Consider the following 19,006-nt stretch of genomic DNA (forward strand, 5'->3'; position numbering starts at 1 on the left):
GGGACGAGACGGCGGAGCGGTAAAGAAACGGCGTCGTCGACTCGGAACCTCGCCGTTCAAAAAAAAACCCAACTGCCGCACACGCAGATGTGACCGTATAACAGCGATCATTACGCGCTCGGAATCAGCGTGCGGGGGCCGCCGCTCCTTCTGTCAAAAGTTTACTGCGCTGGCAGCGTTTGAAACCAAACGGTCCGATGAAAGGTGGAAAGACGTGGTAAACGAAAGCCAAGGAGATAAAAGGAAGACGGGTAAAAAAAAAGGAATACACTGGTGGTGTGATGTCAGGTTCCCCATAGCAACGCATCCCTGGGATACGAACCCAAGGTTTAATGAAAAAGATGAGCCACAAAGATAAAGCCCATTAAAAATACAAAAGGGCTACTTAGGCTAAAAGTTACCGCGTTGCTTTTAGTCTTTACATAATTAAGGATGTTGTGCATATTAAAGTGTTCGTTTTCGTTTAAAATGATCTAAATTACACCATATAAACATACATTATTTTGCAACTTCGCATCAGTCTCAGGGAGCTCTCCCAGATTGAGAATAAAACATTAGATGCATACATTTGGTTCCATAATAATAATAAATCCATAATAAATCCATAATAAATCCCCATTACAGGACATTTGCAAACATAAATTTCTTGCTTGTGCAGACATTCCCATAATCAATGTCAAATCAATATCAATAAAAATTGAAGCCATCTTTGAAGTTTTTTTTCTCCAGTTCGTGACATTTCCATTCATAACATTTCTACATTTACAAGTATTCCTAAACCACAGTTTTCACAGGATTGCACAGCCTGTGCCACACAGCCACTACAGCTTATCCAGAATGCCGCTGCCCAATTTGTCCTCAACGTCACCCCCTGCTGAGGTCACTCCACTGGCTACGAGTCACCACCAGGATCAGGTTCAAAGTCCTGAGTCTGGCCTACTCTGCAGCTAATAGGACAGCCCCCTCCGACCTACAGGACATAAGTCAAACTTACACGCCAGCATGACCACTCCGCTCTGCTGCAGCGGGGCGACCTGCACTCCCTGCCATCCGGGTGAAAGGTTCTCGCTCGTCCCAACCACAGAGCTTCTCCAGCCTAGCTCCCCAGTGGTGGAACGAACTCCCCGTTCCTCAATGAACCACTCGGGCCCTGTCCCTTTTTCGCCACGGTCAGAAGACGCATCTATTTGGACTCTAACGGAATTCACTCTATCACAACTCCACAGGGTGCTCCCAATCTAGGATCGCTCTTATCACACGCACCCTTCGATCCTCTAGCACTTTCATATTACACTTGTATCTTCATCCAGCACCTGTATTGCACTTGCATCGTTATCTTGATGTTGCAGGTCTATGATATCTTGTCGTCATGCCTCATTCTAGTTTGACTCGCCATAACTTTCTGACCTAGCCTGCGCTTACTGTGTGAACTGGACTTGACGCTCATGGCTATGGATTGCTGTTACATAATGAGTATTGCACCTTATCTGACCTGAGTTTTCTAGGTTCAGTGACCTTCGGTATGCACTTTATCGTACGTCACTTTGGATAAAGGCGTCTGCCAAACAAACGTAAAAGGTAAATTCAAAGGCCACTGACCCACCGACCGACACAAACGAACCTCCGTCCGTTCACACGAAGGCGCTCAGGACACCGAACCCCGACGAGGCCGGCCGCGCGAACGAAGAAACGCAACGATCGACCGAAATCTCCCGCCGCCTCGCCAGGAAGCAGAGCTGCCTCTCTAAACGGCAAACGTTTCAACGAAGTAGTCCTTACCGGCGAGCCGGCTTCCTTCAAATCCCCGACAGCAGCGCTGATTAGTACTGCAAATAAATCAGACGGGGAGAAGACAATGTTAGTGATGAGAGGAGAGAAGAAAAAAAAAACAAACACAAAAAAAAAACAGAGGCAAACAACACAAACACAGTCATCAAACCCTCGCGACAAGTCAATGACATGTAAGCCAAGGGGAGGAATATAAATGGATGTGTGCGCTCACGAAGCCAGGAGTAATTACTGGTACAAAGTGTGCGCAAATCAAAGAGTTGCAAAAATGCTCAGAAAAATCAAGCAAATGAAATGCCGCTGGGACCTAATCTTCCAGGAAAAAAAAGAGTCATCTGCAGACAGGGAGCTTAAAGTTGCCATTGGGTGTTTCTGCCTCTCGATACCCGGGTCTTCTCTGTATTGGATTTTGCAGGCGCTCTGAACCAGTCATCTCTGAGCGTCTGTAATGAGAACACAGAGGGCTTCTCTCCACTTATATTGCCATCGATTCACGAGGTATGGGTTGGCAGAGGTGGGGGAGGTGGGGGGGGGGGGGGAGGAGGGGGGGCAGTGTTCCACGGGAGGATGCCAAGTCAATAAGCAGTTTTTAAATTGAATTTGTGTGCTGCTACTGGGCTCGCAGTATGACAGTGGCAGCGCTAAGTGCCGGAGGCTTCCAAATGCCACGCAGACTGAAGTCACAGCCGTAAGAACTAAACCGCAGGACCGAGGGTTCAGATGCCCCTTTTCAGCTCCTCCAAAGTAAGAAACTGTGACCAATGACGAGGTATTGATTAAAACTGCAGGTGCCCGTTGAGTCTGCAAGGCCTCAATTCTCTATTTTTTCCCCCAAGAGGCATGGCGTTTTTTTTAATATGCATACTATAGGCCCAGCCTGACAGTTATCCAAAGTGCCACATAACCGATGCACACTCTACAGTCACAGTAGCTACTATTATAACACCACACGGTTTTTCCTCTTAAAACTGACAAATGTGACCACATCTGTAAGTGTCACAGCCATCTATAAGTGAGTCTCCAGGATATTATTTTTTTTTGTTGGTGCTCTTTGAATGCCAAACACAGGAGTTCTGAGGAAAGCCACGGTCAGAATTGTCCACCAGGATGTTATTATCAGCACCTGGGATGTGTCTGGCAGCTCCAAGGCTGTGCGCAGGCATCCCCCCGGCTGGAAGTCCTTAAACAAAGGAGCTCCCTTCAAATGAGTTGGCAAATCCAACTGAGTGACTTAAAGAGCAAGAACAGAGGTGGGATTGGGGGAAGGGATGAGAAAGTCATTAAAGCATGTGTCTTAGTGTTTCTGGGCAACAGAGAGAGCGAGAAAGAGAGAGAGAGAGCACCAAGGGCCAAGAAAGAGAGTGTGTTCTGTGTGCTTATTATAGCACCTGTGAAACTGTTAAGCTGGCTTAGATATTTCCAAAGTACATTTCTGGGATTTACGGTAAAAACAATACAGAAATAAAACTTATGCAAAAATACTCAATACACATTTATCTTTATCTCAATTCCAAACAATATATATGGTTAATGGATACCATTTACCTTTGCTAGATCACATTTAACGATGAAAGCGGCATTCATTTTATTTATTTTTTTGATAAAGAGGCGATTTACATAGGCTAAAAAACCCACTATAATGAAGGGATGGGGGCATAAATCATGTTTATCTGGGCAAACAATTTAAATGAAAAAGGTCTTCATGGAGAAGATTATTGATATTTATTGTTTTGGACTGACATTCTCAATTATTTTTCATCTTTATCTTCTTTTCAACAAAACCATTATAGGGAAAAGGACATAAAGCAAATGCAGATGAACAACCAATAGAAACACTTTAAAAAGAACAAAAATTACAATGGTTGCAGTGCTTACCAATAGTCACTGGTTATGAAATACATCTCTCCAAAGTGTCATTCCTCTACCACCTCTTATAATTAACACAGGTCAATTTGAGCTAAACTAAACAAGGGTTAAGAGGCACATAAATCATGTCAGGCCAGCCAGTCCTATAGGTGGCTCAGCAATGGAAGGTATTATTCATTTTTAAGTGGCTAGACAGATAGACATTTTCCATTGAGTCTCCACGGCCAACAGGCATAGACACAAAAACAATGATTAAGAGTATTCACACCCAAAAGCAGAGATAATTCTACCTAATAAGTGTAGCTTTTAAAGGGCTAGGTAAACAACTGGTAATTATTTAACGACATCAGCAAGAGTTGATAATTACAACTTGATGTTATATTTATTTATTTATTTAAACACACAATGCAACAAAAATAAATAAATAAATAAATACAAATAAAATCCTCAAATGACCCTCTGAAAAGCTTTAAAAAAATGTCATAAAGCCTTTTCGGATAGCTCAAGTAGATGTTAGCTGATAACAACAGCCAAGAAGACAACGGGTTTATTTATTTATTTGTCCATCTGACATCTCTAGTGGTCGCGCAAATCACGAGATGTCAGAAACAAGAGGAATACATTTTACAGGTATTTTTTCCAACACAACAGACAGCTGCAAGGAGCGGGATAACAGGGAGCGCTCCGAACGATGAAAAAAGCGAGACACTGCTGGACTACACGCGTTGACTGGTAGAGCAGAGCAATGGGCTCCCGCGTGGCAGCGAAGGACGGAGCTCACCGCCAGCACAGGCAAAAACCTGACGGCATCGACACCGCGGCAACAATCTTAGTCCCGCGCCGGTGAGCTTATTGCAAGTTAGCCTTGGGTTTACTGTAGGCTATGATACATAAGCGGAGCCCTGGTTACTCTCCGGGAGGCTACCGGCGATCAAACGTCAAAATCAAAACGAGAGACACTCGTTTCCGAAGGCAGCGTTTCTCAACCATGAAGAAATCTTCCGTATCTACTGTAGGTTATATTTCAACCCTAATTTGGCACATCTGAATCCACTATTTAGCAGTGCGACGAGATCTCTAGCTGTTGAATGAAGTGTGCTTTGTTAGGGTTGGAGGCAAAACCTACAGGATGGCATATCTCCAGGAACAGGGTTGGGACCCACCGTCCAAAGATGAGCACTAACTCTCCTGAAGTGCGTCTTGCAGTAAGGAAAATACAAGCTTTAGCATTTACATTGGAGAAAAATGCACAAACCACTATTCTATATATATGACAATTTCAGCTTATAAATAAATAAATCATAGTAGCAATATCCAGCACAGGAACCTCTTCTAGCAAGCAGTACTGACTGACATTCAGGATAATGCGATAATCTATCTGAAAAGAAAAATCAAACTCAACACAAGCTCTCTGACATTCTCCCTTAATTAGACTGATACCTGCAATGTACTTCTGCACAGTCAATTGCAATCTGAGACAAGCTACAGCATGCTTAATGAATAAATTAAGAATGAAGAAATAAAAAAACTGCATTAAACTATTCACTTATTCACGCTAAATCGAATATCTGAAATGAAATGCTCTGCATCTTGAAATACATCTAGTAAAAATGTTTTGATGTATTTACACCATCCTGTGCAATCGAAGGCTAAGCAATTATTTCATTCTTCTATTAACTTGATTCAACCTGTGGCTCAATTCATAGATACAATTCAGAATAGATTTTGCTTGCCTGGACTACATCTACTGCCCTGGGGTGTCACCTTTCCTAAATCTATACACAGCACTTGGGTCAATAACCAGGGGGAGCAAAATGGCATCTTTTCACAAACCCCAGGGCCTTGTCCTTTCAGTGCTGTGACAGGAATTTAAATGAAGGTGTACATTCAGTGGTGTGTAGTAGCGCAATAAAGTCATGTCTGCACGTACTGTACTGTATGTTTATATAACTTTCAGTGTGTTGGATGCTTGTGCAACTGGCAGGGTATGTCTGTTCCTTCAACTGCAGGGACAGGAATGCCAGGGGCAATTCATTAGTTATGAATAACGTACAACTGCAATATTATTCAGCAAGAAACTCATTACTAGAATAGCCAAATAATGCAGTACTACTGAATTTACAGGACGGCACTTACATACTGCTATATTACAGTATTGTGGGTATTGTAATACTTACATTTACAGAAGCTGTAATATTGTCACCATGTAAACAAGCTGCTCCCCAAAACCTATTAACTCAAACAACAACTGCATATTACCTTGACACAAAAAGGTTGCCAAAAAAAACAAGACACAACCTTACAGAACAGTTGGCAATTTTACACAGCCAGCTGAGCTTCTTAATTACAGCGGGGCTTTTCCGAACACTGGGGTGAAACACAGATGGATTACGCGGAGACAGAGTGACTTACTAGGGCATAGAGACAGGTCGCAGTCACGTACCGGGGGCCCCAAGTCTACGGTAAACCGGGGAGGATTTTAAAAATGCAACGTTTGGCGTAAAAACAGGCATCCTTCAGGAATACATCCAAGTTCGCTCCTCCTCACTCTGCTACATCTGTCACAAACCTGACATCTTTTCATACGTGTCCCAGGGGGAGGCCCGGCAGAGACGTGGAGAAAGTCATTTGCTGACGCCCGTGCCCAACCTGCAGTTTATTTCCTCACATCTCAGGCAAGGCAGAGAGAGACGGCAGCTCGGCATCAGAAAACTAGTGCAAAATCAAAAAAAATTGGTGTTTCCTTTTAAAGAAATTTCCTGGACTGGAAGTGGACAGAGGGGTGTTTGCACTGGACATCAATTTGGTACCTATTGGCAATACCAATACGGCATATCGTTTTTTTTTTTTTTTTGTTGCAGGAAATGTGTGACACTGGGTTAAGTAAGCTTCCTTACTCTTCCCTTATGTGTGGTTCTTGAGACAGAAAACACAGAGGAATAGCGTTTGGAATGAACAGACATGAAATATTCACTATCCGTCATATATATCCCTTCTCCGCAATATCCATTTTCTGAACCCGGGCGGACTGGGGCGGAGGGGGGATGTGGCATTGGGACTGTGGTCCTAGGAGAGTGACAGCTTGTGATCATGGACCGGGGGGTGGGGGGGGGGGGGGGGGGGGGGGGGGGGGGGAGGGTGTTGCAGGATTGGAATTCTCTCTCGAACCCAATCCAGTGACAGGGTCCCTAACAGCTTTCCCACCCCCCTTACATACAGGTCTGCCTGCAGCTACAATTGCCTCTGAACCTTCTTGGAAACAAGAAACAATTAAGAAAAACAATGCATGCAAAGTGCCAGGCATTATGATTGAATCTTGTAGCTACATGCAACTGAAAGCTTCTAAAAATGACCCAAGGGACTTTTTCTGTTGTTTCATTATTTTGGGTTGGCCTTTAGGCAATTCCAAATCACACAGATGTTCTTTTTAAGCCTAGCATCCTCAAAAGTCCCCAGAAGAATATTTCTAGAAAAAAAACTAAGACATACCTAAATCAAACCTGACATGTAATGGAAACACTTTTAGTGTTTAGAATGACTCCGTGGTCATTTTTACCCAGGGGCATAATGCTGGTCATGACATTTACAGATAGCGGCAATGCATGTTTACCATTAACTCAAACACGATGTCTGGAATAATTAATATAACAGTATTATAATATCTGTAATAACTATGAAGGGACATAGAGCTAAATGTCAAACAAACGCTGGTAATTAAAAATGTGTTTTAAGCCTTTCCACAGGAAGGATCATGGGTAAATAAGCACAGGAACATTAATGTTGCATTTTGCCATTATATTTTATATAATTCATGGCCATAATAGAAATTTCTCCCATTTGGAAAATATATTAATTAAAATTTGAGGATATAAAGTATGCTTTAATCTACTGGAATGTCATAGAATATTTTCCCATCATCCTGAGACCTACCTGGACCCTTCTCACAACAGAAAAGCCCTTAATAATGGTTTTGGATGTGCTGACATGCATTTTTTTAAAAATAACTTTTTACAACCTTAGATGGCTGAACTTCTAACGGTGCCACCAAGAGGAAACCAAGAGCAGGCCTTCTAAGACAAAAGGTTCTCTCTCTCTCTCTCTCTCTCATTAAATGTTCACCTTCAGGACTACAATAAAAGCTATTAATAACAATGTCCCTCAAGGTTCGAGCACTAATGAGACATTTCAGCTTTTAAAGCCCAGCCTGCCCCAGCTGTATCAGTTCTGTTCACTGAGCTTGCTCTGCTTCCTGTCTGAGATGACAAGCGCTTCATATTTCACCTGCACTGAAGACCGTTTCAGATATCCTGACTCTGCACTGCAGCTGCCCCTAGTGGCAATCGCCAATAAACCCTGAGCTTCTGCAAAGCCTGCCGGGTAAACTGCTTAAATTAAATCTGTCACTCCTTTTAGAGATGCTTCTGCCCCTGCCCTTTCAAGTGAACACATTTACTTAACTGAATACGGTCTCAAATAATTATTCAGACACATTAAATTAGCAGGCATAATATCTCCTTGACTAGAGGAGCAGGATTTCTACTCTGGGGTGAGACACTGGCTCATTATCTTTGTACTGTAACTCCACTGGGAGAGATATACTGGCTGAGATAGGCGGGGAGATTCAGATATTCAACTCGAGACCTTATTTGTCGATTAGGGAGAGGTCCGATGCAACGATCTCTAAACCAAATACCTGAGTATGTTCGCAGGTCACGTTTCCACACGAAGGGTTAAAATGCTTCCATCCGTATTATTAGTACATCTTATTTTACAGGTCACATAAACTGGGGTATTCTTCTGTCCTATTCAACATTGCTTTTTATCTTCGATCTGATAAGAGCTGGCTGAGTAACCGTGTGAGTCAGACCCCAATATATCACCGGCCGGGGCCTATCTTTCCTGAGCCAACTTCGACAGACCTTAAGCGAAAAGCAAAAAGAGCAAGCAGCTGGACATTGGGAAGCTAAGTTTTATTTCTCTACCTAATGAGGTGGCTGTCCCTGGTATTGACAAACACAGATGCACAGTCTCTCTCAGAGGGTAAATAATGTTTTTTTTTAGTACCGTGGTGACTCGATCTATCTGCAGAAATAAAGACCTTGATAATTGGATCAAGTATGTCGCCTTTTCCTGACTGGATTGTCTCTCTATTATGAGGTCGGATTTTTCCCTCTCAACTCTACACATACATGCATAGGATGTTTTCCCCAAATAACACTCCCCCCCCTCCCTCTCCCCCAAGTCTCATCAGCAACCTCCCCTCCCCCAACCCCCTCCTCCAGATTAAAATGCAAAAGGAGTCCCCTCGCAAACACCTTCAGTAAAAGAAACACCTGTTCTGCCAGACCGAGCTCATTGTTTTCATCGTTCAGGTCTCTCAGAAAGCGCCGCCGCGCCCGTTCTACATTCATCCCCCCCCCCCCCCCCCCCCCCCCCCCCCCCCCCCCCCCTTCGCCCAATCAGAATTTGAACAGATTTCAGGGAGGAGGATTTTCTGATAAGGTGCCCGCCTGGACAGGGCTCTGTCCCGACGCAGGCGGGCTGGGACCAGGGGGGGGCTTGTGCTACATGAAGTCAGATAAGGAGAGTCTGATGAGGCAGCTGGGCACTTTGATGGTGGCAGAGCGAAGGTGTCTTTTGCCTTACACAGCAGCAGGACGGTCGTTTGTATTGCAGCTGCAGGTTACAGCCGCTGCACACAGCCCTGCTGTGGGCTCTGAAGGCCCATATGCCCCCCCCCCCCCCCCCCCCCCCCCCCCTCCCCAGGCTGGAGCATTAAGAGTCATTTATTTCATACACAACAGAAATGGAAGGCCAGAGAGGAGGAAAAAGACACGTGTGGGACACGGACATTTCGAAACCCTGAACATCCTGACTTGCACAAGATTATTTCAGAATTTTGTAGGGACAGAAAGCTTTTAGCAGGATAAAATTTAAATAGGAAAAAAAAAACATTTTTAAAAAGTAATAGCCAGTCCCGGTGTGGTTCAATCTGCCAGGGTCAGTGTGTACGCTGGCGCTCAGGAGGGTCTCCGTCGCTAGGATTCCTCCGCGCGCGCAAAGCACGGCTGACTTCCCCGTGGCTCGGTCCCCTGGCAAATCCCGGCGCTGCTCCTGACTGATAAAGCAGGCGTGAGCCGTGCGGTTCTCCTCCACAGCCAAAGGGATTTTACACCGTCGCCGGCACGTCGCGCACCGTCGCTTCGGCAGGTTTCGCAAAAACACTTCCCTTCTTTATTTATTTATTTCGGTTTGAAGTTAGCCCACAGTGCACAGCAAAGCCAAGGAAATAATGGGAAGAAACACAACGCGCTAGCATTTCAGGGAGCACTGAGACTTCCCTACCTGCGGGTCATTCTGGAGTCATTCATTTGTTTCTTTTCTGGAAAACGAGTGACACTGGCGCTTTTTAAATTTAAACCCGGCATTTATTCTGAAATGCCTTGCGAATATTACTGCGTGCCCTCACCTGGATTTTGTTAATCCACTACACTCAGGAGGCATTTCACAGCTACGTTTTCCCTCTTACGCAGACGAGGCGCGGTGTCACTTTTGAGGTACTCTCGCCTCCGCTAATTATACACAACACATACGGAGGGACCTGACAATGTGACACTCTCACAAGACGCACAATGGAGTTTTACCGAGCGCCTCTCAGACAAAACGAGACGGAGGCAAACTGCACAGCTTTTCAGAAAACCTAGTCAAGTGTTGTTGCCGTGAAAGTAGGTCAATGTCGCCAGCAATTAATATAAAACCCAACAGCAGGGCGGGGGAATGCAATTTAAGTCAGTTTCTCCATCTAATGTCTGAGCAGGCATCAAATCTTGTGTTTGATTAAAAAGGCAAGAGCTCCCCTCCTACAATGGATTAAAAAAAAAAGTCAGTCAGCTGCACTGACAAAGACCTACCCCGCAGAGCCTTGTGTTAATGCTTAACATTTCTTGCAATCATTGTAACTTTCTTCCTCGCCATTCTCCTCACAAAAGGTGTCTTTTTCATATAAAACAAAACAATATATATAACACAGAAACATGGAACATTGTGTTCTAAAAATTCCAGTTAGAAATATCCAGAATTTGATAAAGAATTATGATGCCATGCTTTTCTATTTTTTTTATTTAACAAATTTTTATTAACATTCAGTTTTCTGTTTCCTTGGATATTATGCACCTTAGAGAATTCTTAACGAACGAGGGGTTGTATCTTTTAATTGGACTGAAAACATGAAATTAAATCATTAAAGTAGCTTTGGAAACAAATACTGACATATCAATGACACGCTTTCTAGAACTGTCAGTAATAAGAAAGATGCCTAGATATCTTTCTTATAACTGACAGTGCCAGAAAGTGTGTCACTGATATGTCAGTGTTTGTTACCAAAACTACTTTAATGATTTTGTCTGACTTTTTCAGTCCAATATTTTTTTCAGTCCGGGTATTTTTTCCAGGTTCCTTTTCTATTTGTGGAGATTTTCCCCACCTGTTTTTCTCACCTAATCTTCATTTTCACTGAAAGTTAGAGAGTATGACAGCAGATATTTGGAGTCAGATGCTTATGACATTGATGCATTTTAGTCAAATCTTTATGTTTGAAATCACACCACATCACAGAGACCTCAGGCATTAACGGTGGAGGCGCAGTGCTGAATTTGCAAGCACCTCCACAAACATCAGACAAAAAATCAATAGTACCCTAGATCTCCATAATCTCATGTTGATACGTTCAATAAATGTGTGCTTTTTAACAAAGTTTGCATCGCGCAATCATGTTCTCATCTGGTCAGGTGTAGGCTACACCATGCGTATACCACGGATCGCCACACTTTCTGCGGCTTACCCTGTAAGACACGTCCCCCTCCACTAACTATTTTCCTGGAGAAACCCTGCAATCATCTTATAAAAGTCATTCGATGCAGTGGCAGCATGGCATCACTTTATGTGTACACTTTTAAAAAGTGATGTTGTATCTTTGAGCAAGGTACAGTGAGCTCTGAAATTATCAGCACCCTCAACCAAAACACAACACCGGCAATCACACTATAATCTGTGCTTAAAAAACGGGAATCTAGCATATTTTTATTTGACCAATCTCTTTCCTTTCCCGCTGGATTAGGACAGGATAGGATAAATATAATAGGACAGGAAGACTATAAGCAGTTCAGTATTTTTTTGGATCACTGGCTTCCAGAAAGATAAAGTTTTGGCCAAAATGTCTTCTTGGTCCTCGCAGAATTTCAGAACTTCATTGACCTTAACAGGAAGAAGGGTGCCCGTGTGAATAAACACCTACGCTGAAATATAGCGCTGGACCTGTCAGGTTACTGTGGCTGCTTGCATCTATGGGTCCTGAGGCAAGGTGGAATCCTCAACTCCAGCGAGAACAAAGACATTTCGACCAAACATGCCCCCACCCCGGGGCAGCTCGAACTCGCCAAGTCCACTCCTGAGGGCTCCCAGGGTCTGCAACTTCACAGCAAGTCCAGACACGTTATTCTCTGCCTGTGCAACATGAAAACACAGTCAGGGGTTCTGAAGTGCCAAGCTTATTTTGAACTAAGGTCACCCTGTACCATCTGGTTCTGATTGAAGACCTCGCTGTGAAATATCTGCTGCAGTCCACCTTTTTCTAACCCTTTTTTTTTTTTTTTTTAATGTTCAAACACTTTAATCAAATCTCCAAGCCTAATTTTACAGAGACTAAAGAGATTAAAGGGCATGGAGTAACCATGTGCACAAAGGTCCATGGTGCCAGTAATCCTAATAGGAAAGTAGACAGCTTTTTTTTTTTTGAGATGGATAAGTACTTTGAGGATTTTCAGATGCCTTTGGCAATGGCTACTGGCAACAGCAAGATAACACTCATAAGTTATAATTTGAGGCCCTGAACATGTGTGGTCTAAAACAGGGATTGTGCAATGAAAGTTTCAAAAAAGAATAACCTGCCACATCTAAACACATGACAGGTTGCTCTTTGCAGAGCGATTTATTTTTTAGGTGACTGGCTACTTGGAATGCCATTACATTATTAAAAGTTATTATGAATAAACAGAATAAACTGTTATTATGTTGCTGTGCTCTCTAGATAATGCTGGCTAAGCCACTCGCGGACTACGGAGGCAAAGCAAAATGATACGAAGATCTTCAAGGACTAATTTCCAGTTTGCAATGAACTTGCATAAATGAACAGCCATAAATGAATATTCTTCTTTGAGGCCTTATTTTGTTTATTTGTTTTTTTCCTATACAAAACATTTTTCCCTAGAAAATAACCTGTAACCTTTTTAAGTGAGAAAACTGTGTGCTTTGGAAAATGCTGATTGATGTAATTGAATTCACACTCGACTTTGAAAGGAGTTGCATAGCTATGAAAAAGTATAAATCAATAGAAATTCAAGCACCATGACCTTAAAATACAAGATTAGAATTTTCCACATTCAAAAATCCTTGAAATTCAATTTCAAGGATTTCAGGGACCCCAGCGGAACCCTTTCATATTAAAATTTCTATTGACTTTGATTTTCCTCTACTCTCATGTTGCCGGTGGGACACTATTACTGGTGTTGCCATTACTGCTGGTGTTGGCTACGCCATTTAAATGTGTCATTTTCAGATAAGTTACAAGGGCAGTGCATGTTCCGTGCTGCAGCTCTCCTTCCAATTAAGGCCAAACTGAGTACATATTTCATAAACCCCAAAATATCCACCCAGCGTGCAGTGAGCAAGAGGCAGGAATACACCCTGGACAGGTTTCCAGTCTTTCGCTGGGCACACACACCATTCACTCACCATTCACTCACACACTCATACCTATGGGCAATTTACAGTCTCCAATTAGCCTACTTGCATGTCTTTGGACTGTGGGGGGGGGGGGGGGGTGTGTGTGGGGGGACCGGAGTACCTGAAGGAGGCCCACGCAGACATGGGGAGAACATGCGACTCTACACAGAAAGGTCCCAGAATGGGATTCAAACCCACGGCTCTCTCACTGTGAGGTGCTACGGTGCTACCCACTGCACCACCATGCCACCCCCCGCCACCAGTTCCACATTTCTCTAAACGGTTTTCACCCTGGATTACTGCCGAATGGACAGTTTTAAAATAACTTCGTTTCGGACCAAGACATTTTGTACAAATGATATTTTTCAAACTGGAATATTTACAGGGATAGATCAACTTTGTTTTTTTTAAATACATAATTTCATTTTAGCATATTGTCCCATGCAGCTTCTATATGTGAAAAAGGATATTTTAGATATTTAGAGAAGCTTATGAAGACCTGCTGCTGTCTTACAATGGCTGAGATAGGTGCATACAGGGAATTGTGGTCTAAAGCAAGAAAATGCACTCCAACTAACTCCAAAGCAGTTTGTACAGATATGTCATATGTGCAGAGGCTGAAACAGATATGAACAGATTATCTTACAAAAATGTATTCAGTTACAAACTGAAATATCAGTTTTTAAACCCATACTTCTCTTCTTCTCAGTTATCAAGCAGTGCAAGCTCTTCACTCCCAAGAAGCAGAGAGGCGTGGTTTTGATGTGGCTAGCCCGGCTAAGGGAAAGCCTACCATTCTGTCTGTCCGTCAACTGTTGCATGTCTAACGTTAGCAATGCTGCTTACAAACTGAAATCGAAGCTACAATTATGTCCGACTGGGAAACAGAAGGGAGTTTCAGCTATGGTGCTGCATCCTTTATACTCTGAGCCAAAAATTTACAGATGATCAAAGTTGCAACCGTTGGAGGCTGAGAGGTAAAAGAGAACATCTATTGGTGTGTTGACATTCAGTTCGAAGACAACTAGTCGCAATTTTCAGCTGATCTTGGTTGTCTAAAGGTGGTTGCCGAAAGCGATATGAAGACCATTTTCACACTATCACACAAGAACGAGCCATTTGCAGTCCCAGAGGATTCTGCAGGGCTCTGAATTTTTCACACAGAATTTTTTCCCCCAAACATAATCAGCTGGGAAATGGATTCATTTGTGTGGCTTGCATTATCTAGACTTGGGAGTTCCACGCTTTTCAGTTTTGACTGAACACATACACTCAACAGGCACACCCCCCATGCCGGGGGAACATGATTTTGTAATCTGGTGCATTCTTCTGAGAGTTGGCTGGCTACCTCATTATAGAATTCAAGATAACCAACTTGCAGCACAAGATGAATACCCAAAAGGTAGCCATCCACATCACACTGACATTGTGTTAATCCAGTTATTGTCACATCTCAAATCAATCTCACACATTCCTGTATCATCCATCCATCCATCCATCCATTATCTATACCCACTTATCCTGAGGAGGGTCGTGGGGGGTGCTGGAGCCTATCCTAGCGTGCATTGGGCGAGAGGCAGGAACACACCCTGGACAGGCCGCCAATCTATCGCAGGGCACACTTCCATATCAGCTACTAATGTACAAACAATAAGATGAGTACTGTTCTCTCCTATTCTAAATAATGCCTAGATAACAACAGCAAACTATGACAGTTTGCTACGTATTTCAAAAACTCACATTTAAAAATAGCAATCGATGCAGTTTAAGAAATGCTTGCTTACTATATTACTGATTAAAGAACAGCATGAATGTGTTAGAACCAGCAACCACAAGTACCAATGTTCAGTTGGCGAGCCACTATTACTAGTTTTCCCACTTGTGGCTATTCTTACCAAAGCTGAGCAACAACACTGTTAAATCTGTTGTGGACAGAAACAGTGGAATGAGTTTGATTGCCACAAAAGCACAGCTGAATTGCATTATCTGTATGATTTATTAATAACCAGGGGCCTACTACTCATGCCAGTTTCTTAAAATGTAGGTGACAATGCCCAAAATGCTTTTGTGTGAGAGGAAGGGATTAAGCCAATTGACTGGGGGCCAAGTTTAGAGAACCGGGTTGCCAGTACAGCAGGGAATCCCTCTACATTATACAACCACAGTGGTGAATAAAAGCACTAGATTCTGTGCTCTTGTTATTTCTGCTTGCTACCTGCCAATTTTTTCCAATTAACAGTGTTGTGTCAATCTGTGGAAATCACTGGTCTTTTGGAATTAATTCAGGAGTGGTATCTGGACAGGAAGAGCCAGCTGAAGTAAAACAAACACGATTTTGCCACAATTAAATGTGCCACTTTCACAGAGTATTTTCATGGCCCGGAATTGTAAATAGAGATTCACGCCAAATAAAACGACACTGCCCTTCTCTAGCGGTCACAATTCAACTGTTTTACTTTGAGTCATGCCACAATTACATCAATGTCAGACCATAACGAACCAAGCTGCACTTCAGTTTGAAGCAGTCAAATGAATCCAGTGGGACAGTCGCTCATCATAAGACCTTGGTTTTGCAGCTTGGGACTAAGTCTTGCTGTTCCTCTATGCTCTATACCAGTGGTGTCAAACTCGTGCCATGGAGGGCCGTGTGTATGCAGGTTTTCATTCCAACCAATTAATGCTGCCTTAATTGAGTCCAATTACTCATTCAGCCATATGCGTTTAACTGCATTGAAGCACAGAATATAAGAAAATTTTTTATTTAGACAATGCGGGTCACCATAGACGTCGGGTCACCATTGTGCACAAACCTGCATCCCTAATTCAGCAAATAATTTAACTAATTATATAATCAAGATCTGAGGCTGGAATGAAAACCTGCATACACACGGCCCTCCATGGCACGAGTTTGACACCACTGCTCTATACCGTGATGACTAAAACGGAACACATCATTTTAAATGTGCTATAATGCTGGCCTCTTTTCTTTTTTTTTCTTTCCTTAAACATTTCGGTCCAATGTCTTTTTCCTGACACAGATAATGAGTTTAATCTACTCTACTGGACCACCGCGTTGCGCAGAACGCACACTGCAATTACGCAGAGTGGAGTGGAATGATGAAAATTAAATAAAGGAGGAACCGAGTGATTAGGAAGGCACTACAGTGGGTGTACGCATACAATGGAGCATGAAGTAACCTAAAGGGAATCCTAACAACAGTCGTCCTCCGCGTACCATTGTAAAGCTCTATGCGTGTCATTCCGACAGCCTGAGAGGGACGATTCTCATACATGAGAGACCAGACTGACGTGTGAGCCCTATTTCGAGCTCCTTGGAAAGCCTGCCATCGCAGCTAAAGCCTACTTTATAGCCACACAATGAATATTTTAAGTTCAGCAGTTTGTTGGATGACTATATTCCCCGTTTACTCAGACCCAGAATTAGCTCCTTGCTTTCATATTTAATGGGACACATGTTTGATGCTCTGTTTGCCTTCCAATAGCCCTCCAAAAAAAAGAGCCAATTAGCATACATGATAAAGCCAGCCATTGCTTTTTATGTTCTAGATAAAACACCATATTATTTTTGGGAAATGGGAAATGCTACAGTTACCCATGCATAATTATGAAAATAACATGATTGTGAAGTCCTCCCACGGGACAGTGTAAAGGTTCTAGGGTTTTTGAAAAAATAAAACTACAACTTGAATCATTTAAGGGACATAAAAGCTCAACTGTATAAGCAAGAATTCTTGCAGTGACAACCACAGCACCTTAAAAGTATGAAGACCAGGAGAAGCAGAACTTTTTTATTCTTGAGATTGTGTACTGTATATAGACAGCAATTAAATGTTCTGTAAAAATAGACAGTGGAGATGACATAGGTTAGTGTACTGCTACATTTTTCTTAAAGCCATACCCTCGTGCTTTTTCATTGGGATGGAAAGATATTCTCAAGGCATGCGTGCATGCAGTTTGATACATTCAATGCACATCGCAAGCCGGCAAGGTAGTAAGCCACACCACACTTCTTCAACAGATATGAAAGACAGTAAATTAAATTACTCTTAAAAAGACATTTCCCTCAAATAGTTCGTCTGCCTGTACGTGTAAAAATGTCGACAATTAATATCCAACTCATTCATTACTCGGATTTGATTTCATCATTCACACACCTTCACATTATTTATGGATGCAATAACTTTAATACGCATGTAATTCAGTGAATACGTTAAAATAATCAGCAACAAATGAAATTATATTCTTCAATATTGAAAATGACTCGCTTTTCAATAGTGACTACAACTGACTGATACTCGCAGGTGTCGTTGACTTTAATAGAGGCGCAACGTAACAAATCTACTTAGTTCTTTTGCCTTCATTATAACCGTGGTTGACCAGTTTTGCCAAAATGACTTCTCGGTATTTGACTAACAAGAATATTAAACGCAATGAGAAAATACAATTTCAGAAGCTAACAGAGCTGATAACGCTTAACCATCACATCGCACCTCTCGTGCCAGCATACACAATGTAGCCTACAAGACCATTTCCCCTGAAATGTTGCATGCTTGACGCTCCGCAACTTGGTAAGCAAATTGCTCCTTCGCCTACCAAAGCAACCCGCACACCCGTAGGCTAGCAGTTGTTGCCAGTCCAGCGAATACGTTTGCGGTATACTGCTGTCTGTAATTTGGCAGCAGTTAGGACAACTAGCCAGCAACTAGTTTCCCCCTTTTAAACGTCTTCCGCTGCAACTGTGAGTTGGCATCGAGTAGTTCAGCGAACTTCCACTGAAACTGTATAGATTTTGAACTCGTTGAAAACTTCCATGAACGCTTTCGCACTTAATGGATTTACCGAAAACTATTACAAACTCAGTTAAACGGCCTGTTTTATATTCAAACACCAACAACCGACTTTCGATATCGGTTTAGATTCAGTTGTTTCGCTATTAAACGTTAATCCCGCACACTGGCTTCGTGTCTCTCCAAAGGAGACTTCCCATGGGTTCTCTTCGGTCAAAAAAGTATTAAACTGCACCCACTGATCTGTCATCATTGTAATTTCCGTGATGAGTTGGCACTCAAACAGGCACTACTAACAGTCGAGAACATCGTAACTGAATCAATACTTACCGCATGATGTGAAAATGACCAAAGACGCCACTTTGTTTCCAAAAGAAGAGCAAATAAGCAGCATTGCAGGATATTGCAACACTAGTAGCGCGCTGAATCGCCAGCTTCCGAAGAGATTGTGTCGCCAGCGTTTTGCAGAATGTTTTCACGAACCCACAGACTCCAGCTGGGTACTGAATGTGGAAATCTCCATTTTGCCAGAAATGGTTCATGCGCGCACTCATGTGGTCAAACAGGGTAATATTTATCTAAACTGGAGCAAGTTGGCTAGCTAGCTTGGTGGCGTTGCTGAAAACTGACAGGAATGGGATAGCAAACTAGTAGCACTGCACTTTGCTAACATTAGCCAATGCAAATAAATCGTCGGCCAGCAAGTCGTGTAACGTTGTGACTGTGGAGCTTTTACAAGACAGCAATTTATTTGGGTTAGTCTA

The 19,006-nt window shown here is 42.7% G+C and overlaps 1 protein-coding gene across 1 annotated transcript in view; it reads right to left on the reverse strand.

The window, feature by feature from the left end:
* The window catches only part of b3glcta (beta 3-glucosyltransferase a), a 79,812-nt gene extending 61,047 nt beyond the window's left edge, over positions 1–18,765 (reverse strand). Inside the window, exons 1-2 of the mRNA XM_035383734.1 lie at positions 18,573–18,765; positions 1,780–1,826 (exon numbers count right to left, since the gene is read on the reverse strand). Of these exons, the coding sequence (XP_035239625.1) occupies positions 1,780–1,826; positions 18,573–18,636 (111 nt within the window). The 5' untranslated portion in view covers positions 18,637–18,765. The remainder of the gene's footprint in view (positions 1–1,779; positions 1,827–18,572) is intronic.
* Positions 18,766–19,006: the final 241 nt, after the last annotated feature.

The sequence above is a fragment of the Anguilla anguilla genome, chromosome 12 (genome assembly GCF_013347855.1).
Source record: "Anguilla anguilla isolate fAngAng1 chromosome 12, fAngAng1.pri, whole genome shotgun sequence".
In the NCBI taxonomy this organism is placed as follows: Eukaryota; Metazoa; Chordata; class Actinopteri; order Anguilliformes; family Anguillidae; genus Anguilla; species Anguilla anguilla.